General features: G+C 40.9%; 1 protein-coding gene across 2 annotated transcripts; it reads right to left on the bottom strand.

Moving 5' to 3' along the window:
* Positions 1-3928: 3928 nt before the first annotated feature.
* On the bottom strand, positions 3929-21817 carry LOC144686731 (coiled-coil domain-containing protein 89). Of its 2 annotated transcripts, none has more exons than XM_078552336.1 (7): positions 21695-21817; positions 18107-18579; positions 13124-13254; positions 12526-12662; positions 11600-11676; positions 5470-5569; positions 3929-4634 (listed from the first exon to the last, which is right to left on the bottom strand). In XM_078552336.1, the coding sequence occupies exons 1-7, from the start codon at positions 21761-21763 to the stop codon at positions 4548-4550; spliced, it is 1074 nt and encodes a 357-aa protein (XP_078408462.1). In that variant the 5' UTR covers positions 21764-21817; the 3' UTR covers positions 3929-4547. The 2 variants fall into 2 exon arrangements, with proteins under 2 accessions (XP_078408462.1, XP_078408463.1); XM_078552337.1 differs by having other exon boundaries at positions 21455-21717.
* Positions 21818-23006: the final 1189 nt, after the last annotated feature.

Here is a 23006-nt window from a genome sequence, read left to right as displayed (position 1 = left end):
TATTGTTGCAAGGACTGGATTGGTTTTAACAAATATTGCCAAATATATACATTTAGTGGGTAGCTGATTTATAGCTACACTGGCCTAAACTTTGAGTATGGCCTTACTTGTAGTTTGAGCTCTAAATGATCAATACATAAAAGTAATATTTTTGAAGAAAAATATATTTCAAGTAATTGGTCGGAATATTTTTGAGTATCTTGGAAAGGTTGGTTGAGGAATTCTTGGAGCTTGGGGCTTAGGCAGCTGAAGACAGATGTTAATGGTGAAGTGATTTTAAAATCAGATTCTCAAGTGGCCAAAATTGGGTGTACAGAGGTCCAAGAACTACAGGTTGTAAATGAGTAGGGGCAAGAATACCATGGAGGGATTTGAAAATTGAGAAATTTTAAAATCAGGGCATTGTCAAATAGGTCAGCAAACGTGGGTGATGGGTGAATAGGAGTTGGTATGAATTATGAGGAGCAGAGATGACCTCCAGTCTGAGGGTTACAAAATATTATTCATATATGTTTCACTGAACCTGAGGTGGAACAGGTCCATGTCAGCATATTGGACCTCCAGCATTTTAAAATGCAGTTGATGGGCCTTGAAATAGAATATCTTGAGAAAATTACCATCAGCTCCATTACATGAATGTGGAATGAAGGTAGTGAAGTCTAGATGCAGTACCAAATGCATATAAGTGTAAAGCCTTTGGATAGAATATATTCTCCACAAATCTTCATATATAGCTGGCATAGGATATTGTTATCTGGAATAAAACTCTGAAATTCATACAAGACCTTGCTTGAGGTTATGATCTTGGTTTTGTTAGTATCAATAGTATTCTTATTTTTGGCAGTAACATTTCCAACTCCATCTGGCTAAGTAGCTTAACATTGGGCACTTTTAATGGCTTGACATTTGGTATTACTAATGATTTGGCATCATTTGGCAAGAATTGATTGCTTCTAGTGCTCCAGTACAATCAGTGCCTATTTCAAGGAAAAGGTAAGATTCAATTTAAAATGCCTACCTAAAGAAATTTGGGAATATCTTCAACCAGTGAGAAAACATTGGAAAAATGGACTCCAACTTCTAACTTTGGCTGCAAGACTTTGTTCTTGATGCAGAAATTTGTTATTACTGTGTGAAGCAAATGAACACTGATACAAGCCTAATACATCTTTCAAAAGATGGTAATATTTTGAGCTGCAAATTCTTTGAGCATTCTAGGTACAATGTATATAGTTGTTTTGCAGATGGTGGCTTTTTCCAAATCTGATTTTCTCCCTGGGCAACAGCTGCTATCTCAGCACCTTTTCCAGTTAAGCATTGAAGCTTGATTGGACTCTAGCTGTAAGGATTCCAATGATGAATTTGAGGAACCTGGCCAAAGATTGTGATTCAGGACAGGTTGAAGAGAAGCCAAGTTTTGATAAATAGGTATACAAACAACTTTTTGTTTGAGGAAGAGGAGACTGTTCTGCAGTTTGGAAAGACTGGGGGTGGTAGTGGGAAATGATTTGGCTGTCTGGTTTTGTTTCCATACTAGGAAGAATAATGTGCAAGGTGGTGTATGTGGGGACTTTGACATTTTTGTTTGAACCAGACAAAATTAGCATATGACTCCAGATCCACAACAATTGGCCAGCAAGCCACTCGGTTGTATCAAACTGCTACAGAAAAGTCAAGAATGAAACCAGATGGACCACTTGGCAATGTCATAGACACTGGAATTGACAAAGGCACACCCTGCCCAAACAACCCTGCAAAGTCCATCTCACAAACATTTGTGAACATGTTCCACAGATGTCAAGCAACAGACTTGCATAGACTGAAACCATTCCTGTGTATGTTCTGACCCACCAGCTGGAAAGGCCCACCAGAAATAATGGCAAAGTAGTATACAGTTGGGTGGGAGTCCTCAACATTAACTCTGGACCCAAGAAGTCTCGTGGCATCATGTCAAATATGCTGAGTTTCCCCAGGGGCAAGCAATGTGGTGGCTCAATACCTGTGGCTCACCAATGTCAATGGAGAAAGCCACATGTGGCACTGCCTGTCCCCAGGAGATTCAATCTTAGTCTGTAGCATTGCTAGAAATCGCACTATGCAAACAGATTTCTGCCCCCCCAACCCCCATAGATCTTCAAGTCCCATTAACTGTGCTAAGCTAGTGCACATCCACATTTATGGAAGTTACCTACCTGAGTCTTATTCTTTTTAAAGAACTTCAATCTCCTCAGACAAGGTGCCTTACTGCTCATTTTTCTTCTGACCTGATGTATCTATTTTGTAATTTGGAAATTCAGTTCCACCTGGTCTAATCAAACTTCACTATGGCCCAAATAATCTAAAAAGCATAATATTAAGACTCCCAAGACATTTTTTAAAGAGACATTAGGCCTGGACTTTGTGAATTTCCATGAAGAAACCAGTGTAATCTAGGTGGAAAAGGGAAAAAATCAAGTAGCCATTCTAAAAGCTTAGAGCTCAAATTTTTCATAGCATTTTGGGTGCATAATTCACCTGCCCAAATATGGATAGAGCAGTATCACGGCAAAATATGAATTGGGAAGTTAAAAATAATTTTATGATCTGAACATCCTTACTGTGGCAAGATGGAGCAACAATTAGCCTACTCTCACCTATGGCAGACACCTTGCTGGAATTGTAAATGATACTGGTGCCAGTCATAAACACTTAAGTGTCCCCATCCCTGTGATGAGGCACAGGAAAATTCTATCATGGATAGAATGTCCAGGCTAATATCCTTTGGTACTGTTTTGACAAAAATATCCATTCATTTCAGAGAATAAAACAGAATATGCCCACAACAGATAATGTATTTTCTATTTTTGAAATTTCCTTACTAAAGCATCCATTCTGTGCTCCAAGCAGCTAGCTTGGCCTGGGATAACTTAAATGTTTACTTTAACAGAACCCTCTTCTGGAGGCACTGACATATGCTGGTGTAAGATTTGAGCCTCCACTGACTTGCCATGTATGACTTTAGATCGTGATTTTTAGCAGGCTAATGACCATGTGAAGCATTACAATTGAACCTATACCTTCTTGCCTCAACTGTACCTTCCAGTTGGTGTTACTGCACAGTGATCAAAAAGAATTAGTGATTTACCCACTCCAGTAACACTGCTGCTACCTTGGCTGACTTGAGGGAACACAGCAGAGACTTTAGCTCAAAACTAAAACTTTCCTGGTTCTAGAATGGACAGTGTCTACTTACTGAGGCAATAGTGAAATCTTGAAATCAGTTTTAGTGCCAATTTTCCTGTGCACAGCAGCTGGGAAACGCTCAGTTCCAGATGCTACACGGGAAATCCACTTACAGTATGTGCTGCCACTGGATTTCTGGGGCTTTTCTAAATGGGTAGTCCTGGGTCTAGACTTGCATTAGATACAAGCCTAGCTGCTAGGAAATGAAATAGGTGGGGTTGTTCTGCCCTTCTGCATATTTCCCCTGTTCACAACAGGATTGGGAAGTTTGATGAGTCACAAGTGAAAGCTGGAGAAGGATAGCTGCTGATAAGTCAGAAGGCCCTGAGGCTATTGATTCTGGCCACAAAATTCTTTGCAGCGACATGTAAATTTGGGGGATGAAAAACTGCTGTCACATTTCTTTCCATGTATAAGATTAAAAGGTTGAAATTCATCTCAGCCAATGGAGTAAAATGGCCAATATGAGATCAGCTGCCATTATGCACAGTGTAATCAATGGAACTAAATAAGGTCTCAACTAAGTTTGCTACATTAGCATACTGATTAATTAGAGAAAGAAGTTTGCAGATCAGTAAAGCTAAAATGAAGTGTCCCTGTTATAGCAGATCAACTGAATACAAAAGTCTTTTAGGTAGGTTTGTGAAAAAGATCCATCTTCCAGTTTTTAAAAAATAAACAGGATACAATATTTTATGGTTTGCAGATGAAACAGGCAGTGTGTGAATGCATACCAAATAGTTTGTATGAGAGATACTTTTATATACAATTGGTACTTCACTCAAACTGCAGATGCATGACAAAAAATTCCTGCCTTTAAAGAGCATAATTTAAAACAAAAACAACAATTGGGATGTTTGCTTCCCAATTAATAAAATCTACAATACAAAGGCAAATATATTTTACTCTCATCCAAATGAGAAAGCTTGTTTTCCAACTGAAAATTCTTACAGTCACTGCATAATGGTATTATTTAATAGCATAATGCAATCTTTTTCTGAAATTTTAACTTGCTTCACAGATTTGTTTTAGATTTTGGCGATGGATTTCTGACCTTGGAATGTATTTTTCATGTTCAGTTTTTCTGTTGTTCTATGGACAGAACTAAGGGAAACCAGAATAAGATCGGTTTCAGCACAAGTGTAGGAAAAACAGAAGCTTACTACAAAACTCCAAAACCTGTTATGGATAACATTTGTATGGGGAGGATAAACTATTTCAAAAGTAGGTCATTAAAATGGTTCTTTTATTTGTATCTGGTTCTAGAGGGTCAATTTACTGCAAAATGCAAAGTTAGTAAAATATACTAATGTTGAAATCTGGCATCAGTCAATCAGATGACGTAGTTTGGCATTCAGTTCCTTCTCTTTTGTTAGCAGATCGTTGCTGTGCTTTTTGAAAGCTTCAAATTCCTATTAATGAAACAAGAGGTTAGTAAATAGCAATTTTTGAGAAATTTTGTAATAGGCTACTTACATTTAGACTACAGTAAGGGATATCATGGTTTTGGAGTATGTAGAGTAGGCCATGTAGAGAAATATTTTAATTTTAGTAGCCAGTAAATCTAGGCTTCTTTCCTCATTCCAGATTTCTACACGTTCTACATTCTAGGTTTTGTCAAAAAAAGTGAAAAGATGCAGGATTCTCATCTCCGTAACCAAAATTGTATTCCTGCAGTGAATTTATGAGACCACAATTAGTATATATAACTTTAACTTGTGTCTGCCTGTTTAACTTCACCCATAACACATAGTTAGAATAGGCTTTCTGATTTTCAAAATTGGATGATGTAGACACTGTGTTGTATAATCTGTTACTACTCAGTACTGATATAGGCCTGAGATAGAACAGAGATGAAGAATGGCTGAGGCTGGCAAAATATTTAAGGGATGAGTCAGGATTGTCTTGAAAATCTCTGGCTAAAGGGATAGCTGAAAGGAGCGGCAATATTATACAGGGTGGTATTACTTGCATGAAAGCATTTTCAGTTAACACTCAAAATCTTAATGCCATATTGCACGATTTACAGGTTGGGTGATAAACTGGAAATGCAGCACAATTTGTCACTCATGGAAGTGGATTATTGGTGTGCTTGAAGCAATGTAGAAGTAATGTTATTCTCTAACATCTTAAAATGCTTTTATTATTGGAAAAATAATACACTTTTCTGCCTATGAAAGACAGGCACATTTCTGTTTTAAAATTGGAGGAAGGATTGATCAGATTTATAGCCAGAGTTTACTTTACCCTTTCCAAGTCAGCATAAACCTGTTGAGATTTGTGATACTGCTGCTGTAACTCCTTGACTTTGACATTTGCATTTACTGTTGCAGATTCATATTGAAACCTGAAATATAAAGCACCTCTTGAATGAAATGTGTAACAGAAATACAACTGTTTCTACCAAAACAATCTGATAGCAATCATTCAAAGAAATGCCTCATAAAGGCTCAACAATAGTTTTTTATGCATGCAATTATATAATGGATGAGCAACTGCCACTGTAAAGGAAATATTTTTTTTCTATTACTGTGGGATACTTTAAAATAGGCTTGTGGGGCTGTGTTTGTGTTTGTGTGACTAGTTTAATTAAACTGCAGGCAGTCAGACTGCAAGGTTTGAATCATCAAAGGGATTAAATGTAAAAACAGTAATTTTGAAATGGAAATGGGTGAGGTAGAATGAGGTCCCAGTAGATACAGTGTGAATGAAAATTGCATTTTGAGCAACATTGAGAGGTTGTTTGATTTTCAAAGGGACATGATAAGATGTTTTACAACTGGCAAGATAAATAAGGAAAAGTTATTAAGTTTTTTTCCCCAAAAGTGCTGGCCAGAATAACAGCATGATTTTTATATTCTGGGAAAAGTAACTTCCAAAGCAAAGTTGACACAATGGGATTTAGAGGGGAGAAATATATTTAAAGAAAGATGGAAAGCTCTATGGTGAGTGGCCATGTGAGATCTTGAAAGGTGGACTGTGGGAAACAGACCTATGAAAAAGCAGCTTCAAGGCACCCCAGATTGTTCGAGAGTGCAAGGTTTTGTTAAAAGCCTTGGAATTCCATTGTCAAGTGACAGGGAGAGAGAAGCTGTGAAGTACCTCCCTTACAGAAACAGTGAGTGCTAGTGGTAATATTGCTGGATGTTTTATACATTAAGAATCTATTTGGACTGTTGCCTTAAAGGGGTGTGTATTTGGGAGTCTGGCTAAGTAGGAATCTTTTGCCAACTGTTATAAGACTAAATTTAACTGTGTAACATTTTTTTCTTTTGGTAAAAAACGTTTTAATTTAATCTTTAAAATCTCTAAAGGTGGTCGTGGATTCTTTACTTCTGACTTTAGTGCGCAAACCTTTTTGTAATAAATACAAATTGCAAAATTGTTGTGATAGCTTGGCCAAATTTCCCTTTGGGATTTGGTCAGTCTGGCAAATACCAACTGCCATAGCATAACACTATATTTTCTTTCTATGTTTAACAAATTTTAATTTTACTTTGATGGGAAAACTATTCTATTTTCTCCTAATTCCTTATTCACCAAGTAGACAAAAGAGTGGATGGAAAACCTCCCAGGTCTTTGCTTGCATTGCTGTGGAACTTAATCAGTTTGTGAGAATTGTACAAGAGCAATCTGGTAGTAAGATTCAGCGAACAGACATTCTGAAAATTATGTAAATTCAAAGCAGCTACGTTTAAATGTTAGTAATTGCATGCACAAACATTAATTTTGTCCATTTTCTTATTTTGCTTTAATTTTGTTCAAAACAAATGGGAAGGAGTGTATTAGAATATAACAGCTTCACAATACAAATATTAACTTCTAAAAATCTTAAATTAACCCATTGTTGGACCTCACAATAAATAAGTTTCTTTTCCAGTTCTTTACTTGACTTTTTTCATCCTTGCTTTTTCCCTTGATATTAATTTCTCAAGTAGTTGAACCTCCTTTAGTTCGTTTGAAAATGAATTATTTAAATCAACTCTTTTAGATATGTCAGAAGACGGAATATGTGACAATCTCCAAAAGAATGTGGGTGCATGGGAGAAATTAGTAATCTTCCAGCAGATTGTAGACTATATTCAGTCAAGAGGTACTGTTCCAATATGTCCAATTCCAGGACATCACTGCACGAGTTCCTCTTAGGCCCAACCATCTTCAGCTGCTTCATCAATGACCTTTCTTCCATCATAAGGTCAGAAGTGGGGATGTTCGCTGATGATTGCACAATGTTCAGCACCATTCGCAACTTGTTAGATACTGAAGCAGTCCATAACCAAATGCAGCAAGACTTGGACAATATCAAGGCTTGGGCTGACAAGTGGCAAGTAACATTCGTGCCACACAACTGCCAGGCAATGACCATCTCCAACAAGAGAGAATCTAACAATCGCCCCTTGACATTCAATGGTATTACCATCACTGAATCCCCCACTATCAACATCCTGGGGTTACCATTGACCAGAAACTGAACAGGACTAGCCACATAAAGACTGTGGCTGCAAAAGCAGGTCAGAAGCTAGGAATCCCGCAGTGAGTAACACCTCCTGACTCCCCAAAACCTGCCCACTATCTACAAGGCACAAGTCAGGAGTGTGATAGAATACTCTCCACTTGTCTGGATGAATGCAGCTCCAACTACACTCAAGAAGCTTGACACCATCCAGGACAAAGCAGCCCGCTTGATTGGCACCCCATCCACAAACATTCACTCCCTCCACCACCGACGAACAGTGACAGCAGAGTGTACAATATACAATGTGCACTGCAGAAGTTCACCAAGGCTCCTAGGGCAGCATCTTCCAAACCCATGACCGATACCATCTAGAAGGACAAAGGCAGTAGACAGATGGGAATACCACCACCTGGAAGTTCCCTCCAAGCCACTCACCATCCTGACTTGGAAATATATCGCTGTTCCTTCACTGTCGCTGGATCTCCCTCCCTAACAGCACTTTTGGTGTGCCTATGCCACAGGGGCTGCAGCGGTTCAAGAAGGCAGCTCACTACCACCTTCTCAAGGGCAATTAGGGATCTGCAATAAATGCTGGGCTAGCCAATGACACCCATATTCCGTCAATCAATAAAAAAAAACTTCCTCCAAGACATTTAATATAAGCCAACTGTTTTAGAATGAATCTGAAATAAAAACCGAAAGTGCTGGAAAGCGCAGGTCAGATTGCACCCGCAGAAAGAAAAATAGAGTTAATGGGCCAGATTTTCCCCTCCTGACACAGTGGCAACCCGCTTTGGGTGGGCTTTTAAAAACGGCAGGTGGGATCCAATTCTAGGATATCTGCCGCCATTCCTGAAACTGGGGGGAAAATGTTCTCCCTATCGGTGGGGTGGGTGGGTGGGAGGGAGCGGAGCGGGAGCGCAAACAATCGTCACCCGCGATCGGCTGTGCGCCGCCATTTTACGTGGGCGGGCCAATTAAGGCCAGCCCAGTGTGACGCGCACCCAGAAGCGCTGTGCACTCCCTGCAGGTGAAAGAGCACTGAAATCTCCCTGAGGCAGCTCCGTGCCTCAGGGAGATTTATTTCATCGTGAAAAAGTCAATAAAAGATTTTTAAAAATTATTTGGACACGTCCCTTCATGTGACAGTGTCAGATGAGCTGTGACATGTCTATGAATTTTATTAAAAATTTTTGGTAAAGTCTAAAAACCGTCATGAAACCTCATCTTGCCCGTGGATGAGGTTCCATGAAAAATGCGAAGGCCGCCTGGGCTCTTCGCCTGCCTGCCAGCCTTAAGGTTGGACAGGCAGCCCTGTTAATTGCTTAAACCATTATTTAAATGACCTTAATAGGCCTTTGACATTTTGGCGGGCGCGCAACCGACTCTAGCGCGCACGTGCCGAACTAAAGATCGGAATGACACGCGGTGACGTCGGGACGCACCCCAGACGTCACCGCGTCATCTTACGCGCCGGCAAGCGGGGCCCGCCCCTACATGCTGACCAGAAGATTCAGGCCCGGCAATTTGATAGTTTTTTGATCACTTAATAGGATTATGGTTTTTGGAGTGATTTTTGAATGACTGTTTCTTTATCTTGGCAGTTTTATGACCATCTATTGGATTGTGGGTTTTTTAAAGTAGTTTTTGAAAAACTGTTAGCTTATTTTGACAGTGTTTTATGGACATCTCAAAAATTTCCCAATTCTATTAGCAGTCTCAAGAGTCCTGTACAGAGTGGGTACTGGGAGAATGGGTATGGGGGGGGGGCGGGGGGTATGGGGGGGTGAGTGACTAGGCATGGGGACCAGGGCATATGGGTGGGCACGGGATGTATGGGGTTTGAGGCGGGGACAGAAGTTTGATCAATTAACAAAGAGGGTTGACGAGTGTAGCATGGTTGATGTGTAAATAGACTTTCAAATAGTGTTTCATAAAGTGCCACATAATAGGCTTGATAGCAAAATTGAAGACTGAGGAATTAAAAGGGCAGTAGGTGTGTGGATCCAAATTGGTTAAGACATAGAAAGAGAGTAGTGGTGAACAGTTGTTTTTCAGACTGAGGGAAATGTGCAGTGGTATCCCCCAGGTGTAAGTACTGGGGCAAAGAAACAGAAAATGTATGGCACAGAAGGAGGCTATTTGACCCAACATGTATCTGCTGATCGAAAAGAGTTATTCAGCCTGACCCTGCTTTCTAGCTCTTGGTCACAGCCCTGTAGGTTACAGCACTTCAAGTGCATATCTAAGTATTTTTTAAAAATTGATGAGGCTTTCTGCCTTTACCATCCTTTCTGAAAGTGAGTTCCGGGCCCCCCAACACCCTCTGGGTGAAAAAGTTTCTCCTCAACTCCGTTCCAATCCATTTGCCAATTACTTTAAATCTGTGCCTCTCTGCTAAAGAAAATAGGTATTTCTTATTCCTTCCACGTCACTCATAATTTTATACACTAATGTTTTTGATAAAGGCTGTCTTCCAGTCCACAGCTCTTGATTTGTTTGGAGCTTCTAAAAATAATAGTCACAGGCTTGCATATTTTCTGTCTTTTTGACAATATTGATGAGGCACACTTAGGTATACAGGGATTAATTTCAAAGTCTACTAATAACTCAAAACTTGGAAATATAGTAAACAGACTGATAATGGGCAAACCTGTGGCAGATACAATTTAACATAGAGAAGTGTGACATGATTTATTTTGGTAGGAAGAAAAGGGAGAGGCAATATAAACTAAATGTTACAGTTTAGAAAGGGTGCAGGAATAGAGAGACATGGGAATGTACATACATTTGTCTTTGAAGGTGCCAGGCCAATTTGAGGAGCCTATTGCATCATATTGTTAGGGGCATTGAGTTCAAAAACAAGAAAGTTATGCTAGACTTTAATAAAACACTGGTTTAGTCTTAGCTGAAGTATTGTGTTCAATTCTGGGCACCACATTTTAGGAAGGGTGTAAAGGCCTTAGGTGCAGAAGAGATTTATGAGGATGGTACCCAAGATGAGGGTCTTCAGTTATGTGAGGAGACTGGAGAAGTTGGGACTGTTCTTCTTGGAACAGAGAAGATTAAGGAGGGAAGTGTAGAAGAATACATAAGGAGAAACTGTTTGAGGTGGCAGAAGAATGGGTAACCAGAGGACACAGAATTAAGTTAATTGGCGAAAGAGCCAGGGACATCATGATGGGATAAATACTATACACTGACTTGTTATGTTTTTAAGAGGACTGGCTAAAATAGTAGTGGAAGCAGATTCAATTATCACTCACAAAAGACAATTGAATAAATACTTGAAGGGCTATGGGATAGAGTAGGGGGTGTAGAACTAATTGAATAGATCTTTCAAAGAGGCAGTGCAGTTATGATGGACTCAATGGCCTTCTTCTATTCTGTATCATCCTTTGATTATCTAACTATAATCAATCTTCCCTGATCCACATCCCTTCCCAACAGAAGATTAAGAATCACCATCATTGCATAGACTAATACTGCTTCTCACTGCAAGAAGTAACAGCTACGTTGCTGTGGAAGCTATGATAATCAGAGCAACTGATGCCAAGCTTCTGGTTTTGACTGAAAAAGGATGAAGCAGTCTTGATCTTCTTGGAAGCCTATGAAACAAAATCATCTCACAATACAAAACTATCGAAGGACAGGTAGGTGGATGAGGGGCAGAGCTAAAACAACATAATAGACCCTGAATGGTCCTGCTCATTAAAATTACGAAGCTTGTATTATTGTACATTGATAGATATATAATACCAACTAATTTATCAGTGTATGCTTCTGCAAATACATACGTATAAGTAAACTGAGAACCATAGCAGCCTGTCAACATGTGTAAAATTGCATAAAAGTTTAGAAAATCTAATATTGATCAATGTTAAGTCACACACTAAATAGTTTATTTCCTGGTTTCCTTACCTTTCTTCCGCATCTTTTTTTGCTTTTTCTGTTAATTTTAACTTCTCCTCAAGTTGTTGAATATCCTTTTGTTTTTCCTATATTCCAAAAAGTCATCATAACTCAGAAATTAGACTTCTACCAATGACAAGTAAAAGTTCCATGCTGTATCCACATATATCCAGATCAGCACGAACCTCTTCTAAAATACACACAATTTCATATCCCAAGCCAAGAACATCTGAAATGGTGAGACTCAGCTTGAAAAAGTTTGAGAACTGCTATGTGATCAAAGATAGCTTTACTATGTACACGAGCAGGAATCCATCTCTGATGAGTGAACTTCTAGGGCACTGCATCCAGGAAATAGGGAGAAAAGAAAAAGACAGAAAGGAAAGGTACAAAAAATGCCTTTTGAGCCTGGAGAATGAAAAGGGAAAAAAAAATTTGTTGGGGGTGAAGGAAAAAGGAAAGAGACCATCTTGGGCACCCAGATGATTGGGTTCAAGAGAAGAGAAAATGAGACATCCTATTGTGAGGGTTATAAATGGGAAAGAAACCCTGCCCAGGAGATCAAGAGAGAAAAACAATGCTGTTGTGAAGAGATAGGGATACCTTGATGAAGGTATCATCAGAGACAGAGAAAAGTCCGGTTAACTGGAATGAGGTGAAATTGGAAGAAAATTTTTGTTGCTGATTCATTGGTTTGGGCACGGAAAGGAAAGTTGTGGAGCTTGATGGGACCATCTTAATTAAAAGTGCATCCTCTGCAAGAGGAATTCTATAGGACAGTACATAAATAATTGTGTATCTATTTTTTTAATTTTAAACAAATTAAGCAGTTTGTTTCTCATATACAAGGAATTGACTCAGAACAGTTAATATTAAAATTACAAGTCATTTTTCTCTGCACTTAATTTGATTTTTAAAATATATTTCAACTTAACCTGTATAATTTTCCCTCGCTGCATGGAAAGTTTCAGAAGTTCTTCCTTCTCTTGGGACAGCATATGCAATTTGTGTTGGAATTCTGTTTCTTTGCGATTTCTGGTTTCTGCAGATTCTTTCTGCTTCAGTTCAGCCACTTAAAACAGTCCAGGAGTCAGATTTAGAAAGGTACTTGTCAATGTATCAATTCACACTTTCACCTTGATGTGCTAACTAGCAACTATCAGTATACTGTTTCTAACTGGATAGTCCCAATGAAAAAGTATAAGAAAAACAGCCTGTTTTGATAATAACAGAAAAATTAAAACTATTTGCTCAATTCAACCTAAAACTATATTGATAAAATTATTTTAGGTGGTTATCCAAAGTTATACTTGTGCATGCACATTGCTTACACAAGCTGTTCAAAAGCTTTAAAATTAAGGAACAGTTAACTATATGGCAAATAAAAGTAAAAGGTTGCATTTAAAGTTTACTAACAATTAATTTCTTAAATGCTCTTATAAATATTCATGTTATTATGTTCCATTTGCTCAAACTTCCTTTGATACATTGGAATTACTTATATTAGTATTGCTTATGTCTTTGAATACATACCATTATATCGATCTTCTGAATCTTTCAGCTTTGCCCTTAATGATTGCACTTCATTAAGATAAAACTTCTCTGTGCTTGTTTGTTTCTCTAAAAGCTCACTTTCTTTTCTCTGTAAATTCTGTGTTATTTGACTGAAATATAGGAGCAACAAATATCATCGTCATTAGTTTTCAGAGAAATAGCCAAAAACATGACCAGAATTAATAATAATACTTTCAGGCAGAAAACCATCAAGGGCATCCATCCAGAGTTTGGATAACCCTGAATCTATATATTGACAACAGCCTGAAATTCATGTTGATAAACTGTTCCACATACTTTGTACCCTTTTAGTAAAAAAAGCTCCTCCTGCATTTCCTGTTTTCTTTTGTTATCCTTAATTTATAAATATAACCCCTTGTGATTAGATTCTGCATATAGTAACCTTATTTGGATCCAATTTGTCCAAACCTCTCGTAATTTTAAACATTTATACCCCATTCCCTTTCCCTCTCCACTTTGCAAGAGAGTGAAGATCCAGAGTAGTCAGTCAATCCACATACAATAAGTCCTCACTTAAAGTTGTAGTTGCGTTCCTGAAAATTTAAGTGAAATGACTTTAAGCGAATCAGATTTTCCCCTTAAAACCAATGTAAAAGATGTCGTTGGGTTCCGTAGGACTTTTCTCATCAAAGAAAAAGCACATTAAAACATCATACTCTGCATGCTGAAATACTATGCTAAATTCCATGCTGATAGATGAAATAACAAAATAAAATAAAAATATAAAAATATGGTAATTTTTTACGTACCCCCGTGCTTGCCACCAGTCTTGCTTCCCAAACCTTCCGCTCGTCTCACATCCTGCTGTCTGACCCCTTGGTTGCTGTGGACCCTTTCTCTCGCCGACCCTCCTCTGCTCTCTAGTTGTTGACCCTCCAACTTGTGGCCTGTCCCGTTTCCTAACCCACCCGCTTGCTATTGACCCTCTGATTTGCAGCCCCTGCTTCTCCCTGACTCACCCTCTGGCCAAGACTCCCGCTTCTCGACTCTCCGGCTCGCTGTTCCACCTCCTGAACCATGTTCCCGTTCAAGATCCGGATTTCGATCCGATCAAAAGGCAAAGTTCCAAGGTTGTGAAAGTGTGGGTCCCGACAGTGCAAAAGTGCTGAGCGGGGGCTTTTATAACCAGTTTTTTTTTAGCTTAAAAGTTCCCGCTCACTGCTTGCCTCTCCTGAACCCACACTGTGAGTGGGGGGGGCTCTGGAGATGAGCGGTGAGAGGCAGGAGGAGCAGCTTCGGCTTAAGCCTTTGACTCAGATCACTTAACAAAAAACTCTGTGGCGTATTTAGCCTTGAAGATCAAAAGGAGGAAGATGGTTTGCACAGGGCTAGCAGGTTTTCAAGATGTGACCCTCAAAATAAGGAGCTGTGCCAGAACTAGGTCCTGGGAAGCAGAAAAGGCTGCAAGTCAGTGGGTCATCAGTGAGAGAAAGAGTCAGGCTGGCAACAAGTGGTGCATGCAGCCCTATGTCAGACCGGCAGGAAACGGCTTTAAAATGAATCTTACAATGCTAATGAGAATGCAGGCTCCATTAATTGACTGACATTAAAGTGAAACAGTGTTAAAAGAGGCAACTTTAAATGGGGACTTACTGTATAAACTTCCCTTTGGTTCTAGGAGCAACCATGTGGGAGGGGAAAATCAACACTTTAAATCAAGAAGTGTAAGAACATCGGCAGGTCATGTGGGAAAGGAAGGGACAGTTACCCAGATAAGAGCTGGAATTTTATGGGATCTTTGGGGGTGGGTTCGGAGACGGGAAGGCTGGCAAAATGGCTTGGGAAGCTCTAGTGGTACACCTGATGCCTTCCTGCTGCCATGCCATTTTGCCAGCAGTGGGAAAAGTAGGGGTGGGTCTGCCCACCTGGAGCCCAAATGAACCACTAAAGTGGCCAATTAGGCCTCTTCCCATCTCCACTGCTATTTTACAAGCTGTAGGTGGGGGGCCTTATGCTGTGTAGGGAGATTGTCAGGTAAACCTTGGCAGTCTCCCAGCAGGCTTGGGTGGGGGAGGTCCTCCTTTATAGGCACTCTTTGGCCCAAACCTGGCTGCAATGGTGTCCCAACAGCATGGGCACACCTGCCTTCTGTGACCCCCTCCACCAGTCGCTGTGACTGACTGATTGGTCCGGTGTCCCCAGACTCCATTTATTAAACGGACACACATCCATTGATGCACTCTCTAGATGCCGTCCCAGCAGCAGCCACTGCTCCTGATTGCGCTGCTAAGCTGCCGGCCCTCTAATTGGACAGCAGCCTTGGTAGCAGCCACTTAATTGGTTGCCGCCCATAATATGTGGCCCTCAATCCTGCCACCCTCCAAAGCAGGGTCCCCCTCCAGAAACTTTCACCCCCAGCAGGACTTCTGCTGCTTCTGAAAAATTCCAGCCAAGGTTTTGGTAATTGAATGCACATAGAAATAAAGAAAGTTAGAAGCGCAAATTCAGATGAAATGGTAATGATGTAGACTTGGTTACAGGTTTAGCATGATTGGGAGCCAAATATTCCTACCTATGGGATCTTTAGATAGGACAGGAAAATTAGAAAAGAAGGGTGAGTAGCAATATTTATAAAATCCACAATTACCACAGTGCATGCTGAGGATTTCAGTAATCCTTATTAGGAACACTATGGGTAGAGTTAAGGAACAGGAAAAGATGCAAGACTCTGGTAGGATTTTATACACATCTCCTGATAGTAATGTTGTTGGGGAGATGCATAAATAGTGATCAGAGCAAACATTTAGCAAAAGCAATATGGTAATAGATTTTAATATTCAGATTGACAGAAGCAGAACCGCTCAAATAGTAAAGGCAATGAATTTCTAGGATGTATTCAAGTCAGTTTTCTATAACATTGGCCTGGAAATTTGATGGCATTACGCCAATTTTTTGGGTACTAAAAAGCCTCCAATACACTGAACAGGAAGGACTGGGAAATGTTCCATTTGCCTCACTGAATGGGCTTCACCACAGGCATCCAGAGCAGAATTATGTAAAATGTGAAATAATATTTAAGATTCTGTGCTTCTTGCAAGACTCATTTCCAATTTTGTTATGCCCCAGTTGCTGGCTTGTCATGTGGTGAACTTGCTCAGTAACTCATGGCTCTAAGAGTTGGAAATGCACCTTCAGTAGTGCTTTTAAGAGATCAAGCAGTACTTGCAGGTTAGTTATCATTTCAGGTTGATCATGAACTTCCATACCAACACTGGCCATGGTGGCAGCCATCTGAGAGTGCTGTCAGAAGAGGTTACATAATTGTGTTCCTGTTGATGGAGCTGACCACTCAGTTGATTCATATTGGATGGAGTGGTCTCCATGCTTTGTGAAAACCTTTCTCATAAATTGGAGCTGAACTCCTTCACAAGCTAGCTGGTCGGCTGTCTAATGAACCTAGCCTCTTCTGGTATAATTTGCTGGGTCAAAATCCTGGAACTCCTTTCTTAACACCACTGTGGATGTACCCACACCACATGGACTGCAGTGGTTCAAGAAGGTGGCTCACCACCAGCTCCTCAAGGGCAATTAGAGATGGGCATTACTTGATGGCCTAGCCAGCGATGTCCATATCCTGTGAACTAACAAAAAAAAAATGCCAATCAACCTTCTTTGGTAGTAAGGGCCATCAAAGTTGGCTTCTGAGCCCTCTGTAGCAGAGCTAACATGCTTTCGGCAAGGTGTGAGCCGTGACACCCTATCTTCCACCCTAGCTCCGGCAAATCTGTGACTGACAATTCATCATATGAAGACCCCTTCTCTAACCTAGCCTTTAAAACATGTGTGTCACCAATATCTGAATTGGTGCTTGTGAGCGTGAAATTGTGTAAGCCTGCAGGAAAGCTGGCCTCCTCTTCAATGACCAAGGGGCATCCACATTTTCAGCACCTGCAATGAAAGAGAAGAATAGGGGTTAACTTCTGGTGTAAAGGGAAAACAGAGAGAGAAAAGTGGGTAGTGACAGCATCTACAGTTGCAGAGTGTGAAGAAAGAATGGTAAAAGAGGGCAATGTGTGAAATAACCCTGCATAACATCTCCTCCAGGATTGTTAGTAATGGCCATGATTCTCTCTCTGTGATGGCCAGCACTTTTTCCATGAGCGGGGAGAAGAATTACATACGGACTCGGCCTCTTCTGGTGATAGCTTCCTGTTCGGAATTTTGCATAGCTTTCTCCTGAAAGAGAAAAGGGAGTGTGTAAGGGAGAGGCACACTTTCATAAGACAATTATGGAGTATTAAATTGTATGTATCGTCTATGTTGTGGGGAAGTGATATTTATAATAGTGGTGAATATAAGAATAGGAATCAGGAGGTGTAGTGTTTATAAAAAAGTAAAGTGGGAGAAGGGCATATTGTGAGTAGCAGTGGTGGAGGTGGGGGCAGAAGGAGAGAGCAATATTCTTACCTTGAAATCTCTGATGGTGGAGTTGTTGCCTAGAGGACTTTCTGAACCTTAGCGAAAAGAGCATCTTCCTCCTCCTGTCCATCGCTTGCACCAGGAGCTTCAAAATAGCAATGTAGGATTGTGGTGCTCCTTGGTGCTTGCTGCTGCCAATACTCTATTGACAAGTGCTTCCTGTCCTGCAAGGGTTCACTTTAAGAGGAACTGATTGCCTTCAAAAGGCATCAGAAATGTCCTATATTCGTCCCTCCCAAACAACGAGTGCAACTAATGGGTATTGCAAGTCATGCTGGCTGCACACTTGAATTGTGATAATGAGTATCCATGATGAATATTATGTGCTGCCTGAGACAACGGTACAGGTGTGTGCACTGTGTGCCCTGGCCCCACAAATTGGTACTGAGCATTATTAAAATCAAATCATGATTCACTGTGGTACAATTTCACTTTAAAAAATGTTATAACGGATTAAATATTCATGTTTTGTTAAATTATGAACACATTTCACATTCTGAAATCATCATTCATATTGCTTACTTGCATTCCTGTTCCAGTGCCTTGCATTGCTTTAAACATTTTCCCAACTCATTGGAGAGCTTGGCTATTTTGTCGTCCTTCTGTTCCAGTGCTTTACAGAAAATATTTTCATTCTCTTTCTGGAGCTTTTCATTTTGCTTTCTGAGCTCTGCATTCTGACTCTTGTATTCATCCTTGAATTTGATAAGTTCTTGGTGGTTGAATGCCAGGTCCATGAATCGCTCCTCGAGCTGAGCTGACTGCTTTAGTTGGCCCTCTAATTGTTGCTTGAGGTCTTTGTGCTGGTTCTCCAGCTCAGTGTTAATTGTCTCCAAAGTTTGGCAACGCAATAAGAATTCATCTGCTCGTCGTTTGAGGATGCAGATGAGCTGTGACTGTTCATCTATTCTAGATCGTAATAAGGCTTTTTCTGTTTTGTCATCTTGGGAGAGTCCACGTAGTTTCTCTAGGGTAACTTGCACTGCATCAATTTCCTGAACAATACAAAATAACCTGAATGTTTCACATTTGCTTAAAGCTAGCATTTTGTTAATTTTATATGCTGTCACATTAACCCTACTGGTCATACACTTCCTAACCATAGCTAAAAGATGCCATTTTACAGATTTGAGTTCAAATTCAGTACATAGATGATTTTTTTTTGTATTCACTCATGGGATGTGATTGCACTGGAGGGGGTGCAGATGAGACTCACCAGGATGTTGCCTGGGATGAAACATTTAAGTTATGAAGAGAGGTTGGATAGACTTGGGTTGTTTTTGTTGGAGCAGAGAAGACTGAGGGGCGACTTGATAGAGGTGTACAAGGTTATGAGGGGCATGGACAGGGTGGTTAGGGAGCAACTGTTCCCCTTAGTTGAAGGGTCAGTCACGAGGGGACATAAGTTCAAGGTGAGGGGCAGGAGGTTTAGGGGGGATGGGAGGAAAAACTTTTTTACCCAGAGGGTAGTGACGGTCTGGAATGCACTGCCTAGGAGGGTGGTGGAGGCAGTTTGCCTCACATCCTTTAAAAAGTACCTGGATGAGCACTTGGCATGTCATAACCATTCAAGGCTATGGGCCAAGTGCTGGTAAATGGGATTAGGTAGGCAGGTCAGGTGTTTCTCATGTGTCGGTGCAGACTCAATGGGCCAAAGGGCTTCTTCTGCACTCTGTGATGTGGGCTTCACTGGCTGGGCCAGCATTTATTGCCCATCCCTAATTGCCCTTGAGAAGGTGGTGGTGAGCTGCCTTCTTGAACCGCTGCAGTCCATGTGGTGTAGGTACACCCACAATGCTGTTAAGAAGGGAGTTCCAGGATTTTGACCCAGCGACAGTGAAGGAACAGCGATATATTTCCAAGTCAGGATTGTGAGTGACTTGGAGGTGAACTTCCAGGTGCTGGTGTTTCCATCTATTTGCTGCCCTTATCCTTCTAGGTGGTAGTGGTCGTGGGTTTGGAAGGTCGAAGGAGCCTTGGTGAATTCCTGCAATTCATCTTGTAGATGGTACACACTGCTGCTACTGTGTGTCGGCGGTGGAGGGAGTGAATGTTTGTGGATGTGGTGGCAATCAAGCGGTCTGCTTTGTCCTGGATGATGCCAAACTTCTTGAGTGTTGTGGGAGCTGCACTCATCCATGCAAGTGGGGAGTATCTTTGATTCCTTTGTACCTCTAGACTTGACTATTCCAATGCACTCCTGGCTGGTCTCCCACCTTCTGCCCTCCATAAACTTCAGGTAATCCAAAACACTGATGCCCATATCCTCACTTGCAGCAGGCTCTGCTCCCCTATCATCCCTGTGCTCACTGATTTAGATTGTCTACAGCTCAAGCAATGACTTGATTTAAAATTCTCATGCTTCTTTTCGAATCCCTCCATGGTCTCACCCCTCCTATATCTGTAATCTTCTCCAGCTCCACAACCCTGCAAGATATCTGCACTCATCTAATTCTTGCCTCTTGAGCATCCCCACTTTTAATTGCCCCACCATGGGTGTTTGCACCTTAAGTTGCCTGGTTGCCAACTCTGGAATTCCCTCCCTACAGCTCTCCACTTTGTTTTCCACCTTTAAGAAACCCCTTAAAACCTACCTATTTGACCAAGCTTTTTGGTCAGCAGATCTCATAATTATTTTTGTGGCTCGACGTCATATTTTGTTTTTATAATGCTCCTGTGCAGCATTTTGGGAAATTTTATTACTTTAAAGGAGTTATATGAATATAAGTTGTTGATGTTAAAGTTTTTTCACTGGTGTCAGGAGGAACACCTAGAATTAAAAAGTAAGGATGGCTAGGGGAGAAACTTCTGTTTAAAAGATTTATCCCTCCTTTTTGAAAATAAATTCTGCGTGAAACTACTTTTAAAATATTTTTATTCTGACAGAGAGAGAGCCTCACGTGCTCAGATTACGGAGAGTTTGTCTTTATGACTCGGAACACTGACGTTGAAACAGTGGGTGGTTTGGAAGTTGCTCCACCCCCAACAAACCTTAAAACCCTACATGTTGAAAAATCCGCAGCCAACTCTCTAGTGGTTTCCGGAACTTGGTTGATTTCTGTGTGATCGGCCGGCTGGTTTTAGGTCAATCTGTGATACCTGCCCCAACCCCGTCTGCTATGGAACCGGGGAAAGAAGGGAATGGTCATACAGAGCCTTTTAGGACATCAAGCTGTCCCAAAGTACTTTACAGGCAATGAAGTACTTTTTGAAAGGCAGACATTATTGCAATGTGGGAAAAATAGCAACAAATTGGTGCTTAGCACAAACAGGAAAAAAGTGAGCAAATCATCAGTTTTTTGTTGTTATTTGAGAAATGAACGTTAACCAAAATAACTGTAGAACGTTAAAACAAAAGCAAAATATTGTGGATGCTGGAAGTCTGAACAGAAAATGCTGGTGGGGTTGCCAACTGTGATTAAATGTATTGTTGGAGGTTTCATCACATGACTTACCCCACACTCCAGCCATTAGTTGGCCAATCCTACCTTCCTACACCAATTGGAAAGCAAAAAGACTTATTACCCAATTGGATAATGCTTGACTGTCAGCCAAACAGCCTTCCCCACACTATTTTTAATATTTTTATATCTTGTGAAGAGAAATGTTCGAAGAATTAAAAAAAAACTTTTTAATGTCCCTATGATTTTTCTCCGGGATTGCACACAGCAGTGTCCTGGAGATTAATCTTCAATTCCTGGAGACTCCAGGCCAATCCTGCCGGGTTGCCAACCCTAAATGCTGGAAATACTCAGACGGCCAGGCAACATGCATCTGTGGAGAGGTCCTCGACCTGAAAAGTTAACCCTGTTTCTCTCTCCACAGATGCCACCAGACCTGCTGGGCATTCCCAGCATTGTCTCTTTATACCCGTAGAAGGTTCCTCCACTTATTCCAGAGTGCCATGAGACCTTGCACCGGAGATGGGCAGATGGATTGTTGTCTAATCCATAGGAAGGCATCTTGCTGTAATTCAGCATTCGCTCAGCCTTGTTAACTCTGGCTTAGTCACCAGTGTGGACACATTGCCTTCTGTTTGGTGATCCGGTTTTAGCTCTCAGAGTGAATACACTAACCGGGATTACGATCCGGGTTTGCTTGTCCCTCTACCTGCTTGCTGTCCTCTACCAGTTGCTTGAAATCCTGGGCTGTTTTCTCCAGGTCCTCCCGCTGCTCCATAGTCCTCCAGTCCCTCCTTCTCCCCGCCGGCCGTTGTTGTCCTTAGCAACCGACAACGGCGGCTCCGCTGGTCCCAATAGATCGGCGAGTTTCAAAACGCGATAGAGCAATCTACCTCTCCTCCTTCAGCAGCAACAGCAGAGCAGATCTTCTATTCGGCTGAAAGCTGTTTATATATCTCTTCCTGGCAGAACAAACGAAAAAAAAAAAATCATTGCCATATTATTCTGAGTTTCTAGTTGTGGCTGTAACAATGGAATAAAATATAGACTTGTAGTTGACAGTTGCTGAGTCGCTGGTCAGTCTCTGGAACGCTTTAAACCTTCACATTTTCACAGCCCATTTGCTGCGGAATGTTGTATTACCTTCCTTAATATTATTGTTAGCATTTAAAATATATGGGTTATTTTTGTATTCAGGGCTTGGCCATGGAATCTGACGGTAATACCACTTCTGTACCAGTGTATGTCACTAGTGCACCTTGTCAGTTGGAAGTAATGAACCTAAAAAATGTCAGAGAGGATGAGAAAAGGCCACTTGCCCTACACACTTATTTTCCAGTACATTAACAAGCCCAACACACTATCTAAAATGTTTGCATTATCTTGCATGGTAGATTTTGTTCAGATACTTGTAGTATAAGGGTCCGGCGCATATAGGGTTAACATGGGACTGAGTACAGTACTGCCCACCCGTTCATAGAGGTCAGTTTAGTGTTGAACAGAGTCGTGTGCACAAGCACACAAACAGGCCATTCGGCCCAACCAGTCCATGCCATTGTTACGCTCATATTTATGCAGGGTAACACCTATTACTATATTGTGCTCGTTATTCCTAACTGCACATTCCTTCACTTTGCCTGCACATCCCATTAGTGTCCATTATTGCTTCACTGCATTCATTTCAGCACCTCCCCTACCTACCATCAAATCCTTCAGTTGAAGGCTGCAAAGCACAACCTGTTGCTAACTCCCTCTATGACCAGCACAAACATAGTGCACATTTCTGTCCTCACACAACCAATGGAGATCACCTTAACACATGGGTGTAAGGAGATTCAATGCCACCAGTATTGGCTAATCAGTGCATGCTTCTGCTTTAATAAAAGAAGATTGTGAAGTTTGCACTAAAATAAGAGAGGGAAGTTATGAATGGGATACTATTAGATACAGAAAGATTAACATCACTGAAAGTTGCTAAATCATCTGGTGCAGATGGAATGCATCTTAAGTTGCCACACGAA

The sequence above is a fragment of the Cetorhinus maximus genome, chromosome 11 (genome assembly GCF_964194155.1).
Source record: "Cetorhinus maximus chromosome 11, sCetMax3.hap1.1, whole genome shotgun sequence".
NCBI classification, from domain to species: Eukaryota; Metazoa; Chordata; class Chondrichthyes; order Lamniformes; family Cetorhinidae; genus Cetorhinus; species Cetorhinus maximus.
This window is presented reverse-complemented; position numbering and strand designations above follow the sequence as displayed.